The 14,861-nt window shown below is 52.4% G+C and overlaps 1 protein-coding gene across 5 annotated transcripts in view; it reads right to left on the reverse strand.

The window, feature by feature from the left end:
* Nucleotides 1-13,691, reverse strand: part of NFATC1 (nuclear factor of activated T cells 1) — a 110,330-nt gene extending 96,639 nt beyond the window's left edge. For 4 of the 5 annotated variants that reach the window (XM_036378805.1, XM_036378804.1, XM_036378807.1 and 1 more), the window contains exon 1: nucleotides 3,609-4,774. In XM_036378805.1, coding sequence (XP_036234698.1) covers nucleotides 3,609-4,741 — 1,133 coding nt within the window. In that variant the 5' untranslated portion in view covers nucleotides 4,742-4,774. Of the gene's footprint in view, nucleotides 1-3,608; nucleotides 4,775-13,558 lie in introns of those variants that run through there. The other variant, XM_036378803.1, reaches the window with a different exon arrangement.
* Nucleotides 13,692-14,861: the final 1,170 nt, after the last annotated feature.

Below are 14,861 nucleotides of genomic sequence, written 5' to 3' on the forward strand. Positions count from 1 at the left end.
ATATGCATATTTTTGAGGTTGAAAAAGAGACGGCAGCTAAAGAAAATGTGGCTTTTGACTGTTAAAAAACAATAAACTGTGGAAGTAAACACCATAGGGAGCTTTTAAAAGTCACCTGTTATACCTGCAATCTCCTTTGGGTGTGGTAGACCTCATATATGCCATACACCCAACCAGCAAACCCAACCATTTCTCCTTCTCTTGAAAAACAATACATTTAGTGCAAGCTCAAGTGTTAAAGGCCAACAGACTCCTTGGATTAAATTGATTACACTTGATATAAATACAATGCACTACTTTTCGAAGAGTAAGAAACTGCCTCTGAGAAATCTCAGTTTGTGTTTAATCAAATACAGGAGGTGAAGAGGAAGTCATATAAAATGTGCAAGATATTTAGAAACATGGCACTTTGGTGAGTGACTATACTTTTTGTTGTGATATCGGGTGATTTAGGACCTGCTTATGAGCAGGTGCAGAATACAAAAAATGGGATTTCAGTTTGGAAGTAGTCACTAACAGTGCCCCCATAGCCGAGGGCAGAGTCCAGTCCTGTACTTCCATTTTGGTTTTGGCATTTTTGCCCACAAGACATGCTGCATTACATAGCACTTAGGAGAGATGGCAAAATGGCATAGAAGGAACACCACTGACACACCAAGGGTTTGAGAAACACAGAGCCTCCTCTGCTTGTACAGTAACTGCCCAATAGAGTAATTCTCTTAAAATTATTTCCTACAGTAAGTCTAAGAGAGATACTACAGACAGAAACTAGCTGCATTTGAATGAGACAGCACAATGCACAAATACTAAAATAAAAAAATATGTTGGAAATAAAACTGAAAGAGAGCTTCACAAAGACCATCTCTTGACTCTGCACCATGATTTACCTCCAGGGCTTTTTGAGGCAGACTGGTATATTTAGATAACTATTTTGGTCTAGAAAAGGTGTGATTCCCATTGTTACCTCACTGCTTGCTCCAGTGCTTCCCCTGGAATGTCTGCTTGGTCTTTAAATATTTTCTACATCCAAAGATTTGGTGCAAGGCCTTGGGCTGCAACCAAAGGACTGCAGCCAAATCCCAGCCAGCCCTGGGTTAACCCGTGTAGCTCAATCCTCAGCTGTGAGGTCAGCCTCTATCCTGCCACCCTGTCCTGAGATCCTCTGCACCCTCGAGTCCCGTGCAGGAACAGTCCCATGATCATAGTCTGAAAAGGAGATGTGTGAGCCCAGATCTGCATCACAGAGCCCACAGCCTGGGGACTGGGCTGAGCATCCGAGCTCACGAAACACATAAAGACTCAATTTCTGTTAAGGCAGGCATTATTGTAGTCTCATTATATACTCTTATTATTCCCCTGCTCCAGGATTTGAAAAGCCTAAAGCAGACTGAACTTTAATTATGAAAAATTAAAAACATCATCAATTTTAGTAACAATAGCAAAAAGCAGTTTCCTTTTAAGACTGATGCCCACTATAAAACCTTGGGAACAGAGACAGCACTCAGCCGATGGTGTGCCTGCTCCCTCCTGCTACCAAAGAGATGGGAATGCAAGAGAGGGAGGGAAAGGCGTCAGTGATTTTCCAAGGCATGCTGGCTTTTGATGAAAACTGTACTGCATATTCAGGAAGGGACAGAGGAGGTAATCAAATCTGGTTATCTCAAAATCATTATGACTGGGTAGATTTCGGAGCCTGAGTTGTTTGTTGGAATCCACCCCTCCAGTCCTCGCGTTTGAAATAGAACAGATGTGTAACATAACAGGAAAAAAATCCAGCTCTGTTGTGACAAATTCTTAACCAATTTTTTGGAAAGATTTAAAATAACAGTTTCTGTTGCGTAGGCTGTGATCCTGTTGACGTCCGTGCTCACTTGTCCAGTACTTTCATATACATAAAATGAGAGGTATTTTTGGTGGAAGGAAGCACTGTCAGTGTATCTGATTGGTAAAATAACTTAAAAATCACATTTCAACAGTAACTTCCAACTGCCCTAGAGCACGAGTTAATGAGATCACATGGAAACATATTGCAAACCAGGAAACATATTTTATACAAGACCAAAACAGTGGAAAAAATGTTAAATACACAACATAGTGGTGCTTCGTTCTGTGCACTTCACCTTTCTTGTTTGTGTTAGCGCACATGCACGCCGGGTGCCTCCTGACGGAGCACGGCACAGCGCCTACGGCCGCTTGCTGCAACGGAAAGATAAAAGCCTGTTTGGGCAAACTGTCCTATTCCTGCCCTTGAAGTCATCGACAAAAAGCTGCCCCTGACACAACAGCTGAGGGCCAGCCTCTCTGATGAACATGGGCTACTTGGCACTGCAGTGGGGGAACATAAAAGGCTTTTTCTAAATAAATGGGAAGGCTCTGAAGGATTTGCCTGGTGTTAGAAGTCTCCACCCCAGCTCTGAAAGATGAGTGCCTAACTCTGGGTGGCCAGATCCAAAGGGGCTGCTGCGTTTGAGCCAGGGTCTTGAAAGGAGCTTGGCAATGCAGAGGAGAATGAGAATGATGAGGAAGGGGAGTGTGCTGCAACATTAAGAGCCATGGACCACTCCACCTCAGTTTCAGGAGACAGCACAAGGCAGAGAGGTGCTGGCTGAAAAAAGGTGAGACTGACAAGGCTGAAAACCAGGAAATGCATTGCTAACTAAAACACTTCAGCTACACACTTACTGCTTTCATTTTGAGAAAGGCAGCTTCACTGTAAAGAGCAAGAAGCCAGGTGTGCTTGGGGAGGAGGAGGAAAGGGAGTGACCATCAGAATCAGGGACTAGGAACAGCCTACAAGCCCTTGGAAAGCTAACTATTTTCCTGCACCACATGCCTCGTACAGAAGAGTCCAAAATAAAGTCTATATCTACGACAGAAAGAAAATGCAATGAATGTAATTAAGATTTCAGCTATATGGTACTGCTTCCTACCCGGAGCCCTGTTGTGATAAATAAATTTGATGAACAGATTGAACCACCAGCAGTTGAAAAATTAGCTTTTCTTCTTTAAACAGAAGTAGCAGGGAAGACAAAAAAAAAAACAACAGAGAATCACTGTCCAGTAGAGACAGAAGAATATTGATAGACAGCCTTCAGATGAGCTGAAATAATTTCAGATAAGCTGAAATAATTCACAAAAGAACCATCTTCTTAATTAACTTTTATTCACTGTGCAAAAAGCATAAATGTAAAAGGCCCTGCAACAATCACCATAATGAAATCATATGCTTGTCCAGCAATATAAAAATACTGAGACATAATAAACTTCAAGTAAAGCCACAGGTTTGTTGGCACGAAATTGTCCTGCTCCCTGAGCTTCTGAATGCCTGATTTCCAGACTTCCCAGCCTGGGGCTCATCCCCAGGAAAGTGGATAACTGGTTACAACCTATGCATAGCCAGCTCCTAGAACAGCCTCTTTCACCCTTCAAGGCTTGACCCGTGGTTACACCACACCAACAACAGAGGCAGTGTCACAAGCCACAGTTAAGTGGAGTGAGTGGATGGGCAGATTTGGCAGGAAATGAGACAGGAAGGAAAGGAAAAGGAGGAAACAAAAGCATACAATAAAGATACTACTGGGATTGTCCTCTAAGTCGGGGTTCCTTACCTCATGTAGGATGTTGGAGATAGAGGCTTTGGTTTGGCCCACTGATAAGGATGCTGCGGCACAGACAAGTACTGCTCGCAGAAGTTTCCTTTCCTGATGTGCTGGAAGCTGGAGAAGTCTTCTGGTGACAAATCAGCAGCTGGCGATATGGTCCCATGATCCTCGCCAGCCGGCTCAGTTTTGAGAGTCATGGATGGGGTGTGATCAATGGTGGTCTTCCTTGACTTGATGGGAATCCCATCGTTCATATCGATGGTGCTGTCAGTGGTGAGGGCGTTGATGGCAGCGACAATGGCGGAGCTGGTGTACTGGTTTGTGTTCCCCAGCCACGTGTCATCTGTGACACTCACCCGTGGTGAGTTTTGCGGAGAAGGAGTGGGGGAGTGGTGTGGGGAATAGGAAGTCTGCCGGCCATTGAGGCTGTACTTCCTTTTGTTGCAGGGAGACGGAGGCCTGGAGTTGCGAGCCCCCAGCCAGTTCTCCTCTGTGATGCTTGTTCTGGGAGACGTCGATGGAGAGTGCCTTGGGGAACTGAGCAAAGTACAGGCCACCATGCTGCGCTGGTAGCCCTCCTCTGTGTCAGTGGTCTTTGGAGACACACACGGGGACTGCCACGGAGAGGTCTGAGGTGAAGTGTATGGATATGAGTAGTTGGACTCATAGGAAGACGCTTCAGAGTTGCAGCTTCTGGAAGACAAACTACTCGCTGGACTGAGGCAGGACGGGTCTCTGTATGCCTCGATGTTCGGCAAGTTCAAAGTGGCAGTGGAAGGCGACCGCTTGGCGTTAGGGATGGCCTCCTCCACCTCATCATGGAAAAACTGGTTGTTGTTATGATGCAATCCCATGTAAGACGTGATCTCAATTCTGGGGCTCTCCAGCGCTGGAGCCCCATTAGGTCTCATGTTTGGCGGCAGGTAGTACTCGGAGGCTCCACTGTCAATGTGTCCTCCATATCCAGAGGGATGGTTTGTCGATGGGACAACTGAAATGACGGGATTTGATGTCTGCAGGCCATGACATGGAGTTGACAATGAGGAATGTGCCACATTTAGAGGCAAGCCAGCATTTACATTTGAAGATGCATAATTATAGTGTTCTGGAAGAAACAAACAAACAACAAAGAATGACATGAGTTGCTGCACAAATATACTTACTTGGTAACATACCCAGCTGAAATGGTGGGACATGGCACAACACACAAAAGCACAGCTCTCCTCAACAGCACAGCCCACAGGTGTGCCATGTTGGGCAAGAGGCTGCAGACTAGCATCCTTGAAAATGCCACTAACTGAACAGAACAAGACAAGATATCTTGGGATGGGGAATCTACGCAGACAGAGCTGGTCTTGAGAACATGGTTCCTAGGTGAACCTTCAAAGCAAAATAACTGAGTCATCAAACAACATTGCTTCAGGATTCTGGGAGACTGCAGCATTCAGAGATGCAGCTGAAGAGATGTGTTTTTACATAAGTGAGCCTAACTCCCTCCCTGAAAAGTTGGAATACACAAAAAACTGGACAAAAAAACAAAAGTGGAGGCAGATTAAAGCAACGAAAAAGATCAACTGCATTCTGTTAAAAAAATTATACACAATTGAAATTTCCATTACAGCAAGTTTCCAACTGGTTCCAGTTAACTAGGATTTTGGAAAAAGATGGATCTATTGATCTGCTCTGGTTTCTGGGACCACTTATCCTCCAGCTCAACTGGCAGAGGCCAGGTGAAGGATAAACATGGATGTCTCACTACTCAGCGACAGCTGAAATTCCACTGAAATTGCTAGTTATTGCACACGCCACATCGAGCGCTGCCAGCAGCGTGCTCTGGGCCAGCTCTCCAACCATTTAACAGTGCTGGGAGTATAAAAGCAAAAGCAGAGCTGCGCAGCCAGTGTGGAAAACCTGGAAAGTGACAGATCACATCACAGCCTTGTGCCAATGAGCTCCCTGACCAAGCACAAGGAACAATGTGCCCTTTGCATGCCTCCATCCCTGTAGAGCAGCATCCCTGTGGACCAGCGTTTCAAAACTGGTCCACATGGCATTATCTCTGCCTCACCTTGCTGTCTGCCTTCTGAAGGCACTCCTTCAGTTCTGCTCCCTTGTCCCAGGGATGTATAAGTGACTCTTTTTGCCACCCAGAGATATTGGTGGGCTGCCCACGGGGGAAATAGGCAGCCCTCTACCAAGGACAACATGCCCCTGGTGCTCTGAGCTGTGGTGGGATGAGGAATCATCACCTCTATTCTTCCTGATATAGGGAAGCTCTGTGTCACCAGGACATATGAACCAGACACGTAAGCCCTAACACCAGTATCTCTTACTTTACTGGAAAAAGAGAGCAAAATCTTTGTATCAGGGACAATGACTGCTGAACTCTGAGTCTGGGTAAGGCTGGTGTACAGGTTCCTCTCAGAAGTCTGGAAATGCACCCAGCTCCAGCCCCAGGCTGTGCTTGCAATGCATCAGCCTTCCCTGAGGTTTATTATGGCAGCAGCATCACTTTCCTGCAGGACAGAGGGAAACTCTACATGCCTCATGGCCACAGCCAGTCCACATGGGAAACCTGTCCCTTTCTATCCCAGGAGGCAAGTTCCCTTGGCAGTCATCTTGCGCACCTTCCATCGGAAGATATGGAAAGGCTGTGTTAATTACTGCAGCTGCTATTCCAGAGGCAACCAGGGAGCTCTGCAAATGCAAAAGAGCCTCCAAGCTGGTAACCAGCACAGCCAGCTATTCTCTTTCTCTTGTTTATCAGCTCAGCCCTCTCTAGTGTCATCCACCTGTGATCCCACGCTCACCTTTCTCTCTGGCAACGACTCCAAGGCAAGGTACTTAGGAAAAATTAATGTGCTATGGCAGTTTCACAGCAGCTCCAGCTGATGCATGTCATAGCAAGTAACAGTTGGGAATGATGAGCAATAACACCTTTTGAACTTGCTCTCTAGTCTGCCCTCAGATACTGGCCATTTGCTCAGGAAGGGTCATTAAATTACATTGCAGTGTGCCACAAATAACACTGGATTATTCAAAGCATGCTGCAGCTTCACGCTCTATTCAAACAACCAGGGAAGCAGGAAATACAGCAAAAGAGGTGCTACTTGACAAAATCTAACTGCATTGGTCACACCAAGGGGCAGATCTGCCACGGGGATGAGAATTCCCTCCTTCCAAAATCAGTTCTGTTTTGTTGCTGCCCTGCCACTTGGCCGCACCACCCAGTGTCACCACAACCACCACCACTTCCCTCCCTCCTACCCGTCATGGAAAAAACCCCTGACATGGTACAGCTGTAGTAAGACCTTATCTGTTTCAGAAACTAGCTCAGAGAAAGGGTCTAGAGTAATGCCTTCAGGGCAGCTTCAGCCCCTTCACTGCTTCCTCCAGCTCCAGAGGAAGGTGATGTCCATACCCACACTGCTGCTGGGACACTGGCTATGCTCTTCCACATACCCTTCCACAGCCTCCTGCTCTGGCATACAGCTGGAAGGCACTGGTGACATGGCACAGCTGGGAACCACTCCCAGCCAGTCCCTACCACGCACCATGCAGCCAGACAGTCCAGGCAGGAGACTGGGGGCTCAGCAGTCTGCCCCAGCTCTGCACCCACAAGGTGGGCTTTGCCTCTGCTGAGTGCAGAATCAGTACTCTTAGATCTTGTATTAAAAATAAATAGGTAAACAAACAAAATAACAGGGACAAGTACTGTGAGCCCAGCAGTTTGCTCAAATTCTAATGCATGACTGGGGTGAATTCAAACACTGCAGTCTGCTGGAGATCTGCAGCCCAGACTCAATAGGCAATACAAAGCTCAGATGAGCCTTTGGAATCCAGTTTAAAAAAAAAATTAAAAGACAGCCTCAAGTGCTATAAGCAAGTTCCTTATTTCACATGACAAGGAATAGCCACTTTTAGAAATATTATGCTTTTTTTTTTAAGCTAACTTTTAAAGGCCCAAGAAAAATAACACCATACAATTCATAGTTTGTGTACAATAGTACACAAAATAAAAAGATGCAAAATCCAAAGCCTTCCAAACATATTTAGGTATCTTAAAATTACAGGCATCATGTAGAAAATATGTCTACCAAATATAAAAGTCTCAAAGTCAGAACTAGGAACAAGACAGAGACCTTGGTTTGTGGGCTAAAAACCACCAGCTAAAATTTCTGAAATAAGCTCATTCTCCAAAACTTCCATATTTACAAAATTCATCAAACACACATCCATAGTCAGCATTTATAACATGCTGATGTTTTCCTCACCAGGGTGAATGAGACAAGTAGAAATAAAATCCTGCATCACATAATGTAGCTATGTAGGATATTTTGACAGTCCTGATGCAGATGAAAGGCAGGTAATGCCTGTGCCGTGGTGTCACTATTATGACTGTGATTCACAGAGGCACCCAGGACCAGTGTACAGACTACCAAGACACATTCAATAGGGTATTTTAATATCCTGGGCCAAACCCCAGTATGAGATAGACCAGTGCAGGTTTGCATCAGTTCTGCTCCAACAAATCCACACTTATGGTAAGTATAACTAGGACAAACAATTGGACCCTTTTGAGTTGTGAGCACACCTCCACATATTACGTTTCCCTTTGTAGCAGTTAAAAAGCTCCTTCTTTTCCTCTAGTTATTTCACAGTAAGCAAGGTTTATTCCTTTCTATCATTAATGGTCGGATCCTGCAAGGCACTGAGCACCATCGTTTTTTATTTACATATTTCAAATAGGAATGCTGAACACCTGCAGCTTGTAGGGTGTTTAGAGAAGATGAGGGCTGTCTTACATTGCTCAAGATGAAGCCACATCTATGTCTTTGTTTAAATTACTTTCAAAATTGCCTAATGGAGTTAGGTACTTTTCTCACACTAGGACTTTGACATTAATTTGCTTAGGCCCCTCCACTTTAGACACTCAGGTGTCTAACCACTAGAACGCTTATCTGAAAAGCTTGGTGTGAAACTCTAAAAACTGCCTTCTTCTAAAAACTAGAAGCTCATAAACTATTTGGACTCCGACATTCTCCCAGAGAGGTGGGCAGCTGGGGAGAGCTAGGAAGGTGCAAACACCTTCGCTCATATCCTGGCAGGCTGCCAGGATTTGCAAACCTACTAGAATTTACAGGCAAAAAGATAAGGCACAGAGCAAACACAGCCCTACTCTGAGGCAGTGTTAAGTCATCCACTTGTACAAGAGCTCTTTACGGTGACCCGCTATCACCGACACTGCAGCGAGTTAACCACGCACCAGGAAGCGGCAACCTTCTGTCTCTGCCAGTTCCAGCCTTGTTTGCCTCATTTCCACCTCAAGCATTGCTTAAAGCCATAAAAACAGACATCCGGACCGAGACACCAGAGTTGGAAACAGTTGTGATGCGTGACAAATTCACGCCCGTTATTTTTATTTGCGGATGACCTTCAAGCTAAACCCTAAGTCCGGCTCACGGGGGGATGGGGAAAGCGGGCTCAAGTGAGTTCTCAACCAGGCCATCTCTGTCACGGGCAAGACCCAAACCCAGCCGGGGAGGCCGTGCGAGAGGTCAGCGCGGGGGTCCGGACATCTCAAACAACTCCAAACTTCTAAAAACTCTGCACGGCGGCCCCCCTGGATCGTCTCCCCCTGCACCTCGTTCGGCTGCTGCCACGGACCCGCCAGAGGAGCGCCTGCCGCCCGGTCAGGACTCCATCCCGGTCGCCGCGGCCCCACTCGCCGCTTCCCGGCGCGGCTGAGGCTACGAGCGCTGCCCGGGACCGGGCAGATCTGTCCGGGCGGGATTGCTGGCTCCCCCTCCCCGCGAAGTGAGGTAGCCTTTTCCCCTCCCGAACGGGGCAGCGCAAGGAGGGCTCCCCGCAGCATCCCGCCGCCAGCGCTCCCGGAGATATCCCGGCCGCCCTACCGCGACCCACCTCCACCCTCATCGCTGTGCTTGAACTCGAAGAGGAAATCGAAGTCAAACTCCTGCTCGGCCTCTACGCCCGTCATGGCTCCCGCCGCGACCCCCGCCACGTTCCGGCACCCTGGCAGGGGTGGTGGCGCAGCCGCGGCCCGCCCCGTCGCGCCCGGACACCTGCTGCCGGCGGGCCGGGCTGCGCGGAGCCCCGGCACGGCGTGGGACGGCTGCGCTCGGTAACGTGATCTCGGCCCCGACGGGCGGCCTGTCTCGCTGCCGCCGCCGCCTCCGATCCGCCCTCCCGCGCGCTGTTGATGTTTCCGGGTGGATGCAAACAACCGCGGTGCCCGGCCCCCCCGCACCCTCCCGCCGGGGCTCTGCCCCTGCAGCGCAGCCCGTGATCCGCGGGGAGCCCTCGACCCATCCGGGGCACCCGGCACCGGGGGAGACCCAGACCGCCGAGGGCTCGCCGTGGGCGGGATGGGGAGCCCGGGGATGGGCAGGGAGGGAGTTCACCTGCTCCCGACCGGCGGTAACGGCGGGGTCCGGAGCGGCTCCTTCCGCGCTTCAGCGGGAGGGAAGTGGGGAGGGAGGGCTGCTCAGCCCACTCAAGGGGGACACCGGCGTGTCCCCTCTTCGCTGACGACTGATAAAGTTTCTTCCACGGATGCCCACCACGCCGCGTCTGTGAGCCAAGAGGCTCCGCTTTCATTTATTTATTATTAATATCACTTAGTCGCAGCACCCACTAGTGCCAGCTGCTATAAAAAGCGCAGTAAAGCGGGACTCGGAACGCTGCCGGCCGCCTCCGTGCGCCGGAGAGGGAAAGGTCCTCTCCGGGCCGCCGCCACACACCGGGAGGGCGCCTGCAAAGGGCTCCGGTGGCTGTGCTTACAGGACTCTGCCCGGCCTGTCTCTCTTCCCGCTCGTACGGGATACAAATTAGGGGAAAAGTAAATTAAGACTTTCTTTATGTTTCGAGGTGCTTTCCTGTCATGTTACACCGGGCCCTTCTAAAGATCCCCTCCAGGCAAAGGAGCGTCCGCCCCAGCAGCTCGGCTCGGCTCGGCTCGGCTCCTCAGTTGCCGAAGCTTCAGGTCGGGTTTCAAAAGGAACAGTTTTTTAAAGCAGTTTTGGAAATAGTATTCTCTTATAAACCACTTTAGGTTTATAAGAGAATACTATTCAGGGAATACCATTTTCCAGGCTTGCGACCGAAATCTCCATTCTAAATTGCCAGGAAAACACATTTTTTTTTCCATCTGAGCCCATTATTCTTTTCCCCCTCCTCCGGGAACGAGCCTCCTCGCAGGCTGGGTTCTTGCAGGAGCCGAGCTGTGCTTCGCCCTGAAGGGGACCGTGAGTGCTGAAATGCCGGGGCTGACCCACCCGAGTGTGCTGAAGGCCTTGGCAGCAGGGAAACCGCTCCCCCTGCGCCTGCCCCGACCGTGGTCGCCCCGGGGCGCCGACTCAGGCCGCGCCGCAGGGAGGAGCGGCCCGCTTCAGCCGTGCACGCCCCTCAGCCTTTGCCCCGGCAGCGGGCACGGATGTGCCTCCTGTCCCCCTCCCTGCCCAGGGCCTACAGGCGGGACAGCCGCCAGGCCCCCGGTTCCACCAGTGTCAACCCTCCCTGACGCTGCTCTGCTCCAGACGCCCATCTCCTGGAGTGCCCCGGCAGGGAGGAGAGGAGAAGCTCCCAAGTACCTGCTGCCCTCGATCCTTCGTCTCTCCCCCATGTGGTACCTGCAAGACTGGTGAATTGTCCCACACTATTTACAGACGGCTTGATTTGTCAGTGACATTAGTATTAGTGCTGTCAATGAAATATTTCGATTGGCACCCTTCCCTTGGAGAAAGAGGAAAAATGTGCCATGAAAATGTTAGAAACGAAGTGACACCACATGTGCGGACAGATTAACAGTGGCCCTCCAGCTAACAGTCCAGTTCGAAACAGTGTCATTGAACTGAGGAGAGAGAAACGAGCTATGGGGAAGCAGTGCGGCCTGGCAAGGCCATTTCCGTGTCACCAGCCGCCCTTGCACACCCACGGACCGATCTACCAGCTCAGCCACTGCCCACCCAGCCTCTCCTTGGAGTTAATTGGACTTGTTCCAACTCCATAAAGCGGGTCAACAAGGGATGCATCAGATGGTCTGCTTCAGCTGCAGCCCCCCAGCCTGAAGTGAAATGTAACTTGTCCATGGCATTAAACCTGGCATAAACACTGGCATTTTCAAAGGTAAAGGACACCACACCTTGCTACCACCCAAAGAAAAAAACGAGGTCCTCCCAGTGGGACTCTTTGCACATTTCTTCCCAGATTAAACAAGAAATAAAGTATTTTCTTTGATTGTTGTAGTTTGGCAATCAAATGGCACCTTAATTTGCAGGCAGCAATCCTGACGTGCAGGGCTCCCCTATGTGTTTCCTGGATTGGGTCACTCCTTCTGGCTGGACTAATTTTCTTAGTCCCTTACAAAATACACCGCACCACTGGGGAAGAGAACTATCGACGAGGGTTAGCACATTTTAACATAGGCATCAGAAATGCCACAGAAATAAAGCCTCTTCCTTTACAAGGGGCTGAAGAATGCTTTTTATGTCAGCTGCCTCTGGATGTAATTTTTACAAACGGTGTATTCAGTGCCCTTGGAGCCCAGGGCATTGGAAGAGCTGTGCGTGCAGCCCACGGATGTCTGAGTGTGCGACTGGCACGCCAGTCATTTCTATTAAATACAGTATAATTAACTTCCATCCCAAAAGGCTCTCCACTTCGCAAGCGGAGCCACAGTCAGAGCCGCGCTTGTAGATTTCGCACTGGCAGAATCTTGTCAACTGCAATGAACCCCAAGGGTGAAAACAGCTGTGTAAAAATAAATATTAAAAAAAAAAAAAAAAAAAAAGAAAAAAAAAAAAGAGAAAGAGAGAGAGACGGGTCTTGAGCTCCCTTCCAGCTTTCCGGGGACAAACCCGGGGAATGGAGTCCCGTTGTCCCACGCTGCAGAAAGAACGCGGCGGACATGGACAACCCCCCCACTTCGCCTCTTCACAACTTTCTCTGCCCGGGACCTGCGAGCTCGCTGCGCCCTGCCCGAGCCCCAGCAGCAGCCGCTGCAAAGCGGCGGCACCACTGTATAGGGAGGAAACTTGTGAGCCGGGGAAAGCGGGAAGGGAGCGGGGAGCCGTCGGGCCCGCAGCGGGGAGCCGGGATCTGCCCCACACCTGCCGCGGCGCGGAGGCGATGCCCGGCGGGGATGCCTGCGAGGTCCCGCTGCCGGGGCCGAAAGGAGCCGTAAGTAGCGGCAAGGTCCGAAAGTTTCGGCGGTAGGTGGATGGCGATGCTCCGGGGGGAGAACAGTGTCTCGATTGGCAAGAGGGGAGGGCGAAGTCAGCCAGACGCTACCCATGGCAGGGGCCAAGTTCAGCCCGGAGGAGCTGCGCGCGTCCTGAGCTCCGCTCCCACCATCTGTCCGTCTAGAAACTTTGCCACTGTGTTTTCAGGGCGCTTTTCGCAACAGGAGTAGAGAAAGAAGCTGTGATTCAGAGCTGGGATAGAAGGGCAAGCGCTCCCCCGGAGCCGGGACGGCGGCGGCAGCGCGCCCGCCCGCCGGGGGCGCGGAGTAAGCGGGGCGGCGGAGCCCCGCAGCGCGGCCGCGGCGTGCCCGCCTGTCTCGGTGTGCCAGGAGCGCCTGTACGGCGCCTGGCACTGCCCGGGACTCCTTCCTTTTCCCGGGGACGTGACTGCCTGCAACGATGGACTGTATACTGACCTCCCCCAAATCAAACCCCGGGATGGGGAGGGAATCCCCGAGCGTGCGCCCCTGACAGGATCTCAGGCGCACTCGTAGCCCCTCCGGCAGCGGGCCCGGGCCCAGGACCGGCGGGAAGCGGCCGGGAGCAGCGGCGCGGCCGCGGTGGCGCCCTGCGAGAGGCGAAAGAGACACCTATTGGCAAGCGGCCGCCGGCGAGCCTCCGGGCCGCCGCGGGGAAACACCGGGGGACACCGCCGCCCGCCCGCCCTCCGCCCCCCGCAGCGCCGCCCGTTACCTTCCTCAGCCGCCTTCATGGTGCTGCCGAGCGGGCGGGCGCCGTCCTGCGGGGCCGCCGCCGGCCTCTCTCTCCCGCTGGATGGGTCCCGCGACGGCGGCGCGGCGGCGGCCGGCGGGGCAGCGCTTGGCATCCACCCGGCGGGGCGGCCAAGCCCGGCGCCGCGCCCTGGGCCACTGCCGGCCCCTCGTCGCCTGGCCCGCCTGTCCCGCGCCCCCCCGCCCGCCTTCACGACCCGGTGACCGGGACCGCGCCGCCCCCGGCGTGGTAGCCGCTCCCGCGGAGGCACAGGAGCTCGCCGCCGCCTCCCCCCCGGGGACGGGGCATGGAGAGGAGGGCGGGTGTGCGTGGGGACTTCGGAGGCACTGCCCGCGCTGAGGCGGCGGGACGGGGCGGCGGGCGCTGCCGCCCGCGGAGAGCTGAAGCCAGGGGACGGGGGCAGTGAGTGTGCGGAGCGGGGAAGTCTCGCTCTGACGCAGGGCTGCACGCCCGGCGCCGCCTTTTTAAAGCTGGAAAACACCCCCCCCCCCCCCCCCCCCCCCCGCCCCCCCCAACCTCCCTTCCCCTCCCGGCCCCTCTCCCCGCCCCGGCCCCGTGATGTCAGCCGGGCCCCGGCCCCGCCGCCGGCGGGCGGCCAGCGGGAGGCGGGCACCGGCGGGCACTGACGGGCCCCGGCCGCCCGCCCCTCCACGGGGCACGGCGCCCGCCCAGCCCCGGCCCCGCCGCCACCGCCCGCGGGGTCCCCTCAGCCTGCGGGAGCCGGGTGCCCTCCTGCGGGAGAACGGGGGGCGCGCCGGGGTGGCAAAGTGAAGGTGGGGAAAGAAGGTAGACCGGGGAGCGAAAGAGGCAGGCAGGGAGAGGGAAAAAGAAAGGAAAAAAAAAAAAAAAAAAAGGCGAGGCAGCCTCGCATGCTGAAATCATTATGTAAAAAATCGCAGGCTTCCCCCGCTGTGGAAATTTGGAAAAGAGCATCAACTGGCAGGCGAGAGAAAGGAAAATCCCATTCTGCTAAATTACTAACAGACCCGCAGACTCGGTTTCAGTCGCTCCAGATTTATTATTATTGTTTATTATTATTCTGTAAATATCTCAGCAACACAGTTGTGTCTCATCACTTCGTAGCAGGGAGAAGAAGAGATTTCCATCCCACTGCGACTCCTCCTCCCACCTCCCATCTCCGGGATACCCCGTCCCGGCCCCCGACGCGGCCGTGATACCCCGGCCGAGGCGGGAGCCTCCCGGACGGGAGCTGCTGAGAGGGGCCGCGCCGCCCCCACTCCCAGCCCTGCTCCCCCTCATCCCC

Source organism: Molothrus ater, chromosome 1 (assembly GCF_012460135.2).
Source record: "Molothrus ater isolate BHLD 08-10-18 breed brown headed cowbird chromosome 1, BPBGC_Mater_1.1, whole genome shotgun sequence".
Taxonomy (NCBI): Eukaryota; Metazoa; Chordata; class Aves; order Passeriformes; family Icteridae; genus Molothrus; species Molothrus ater.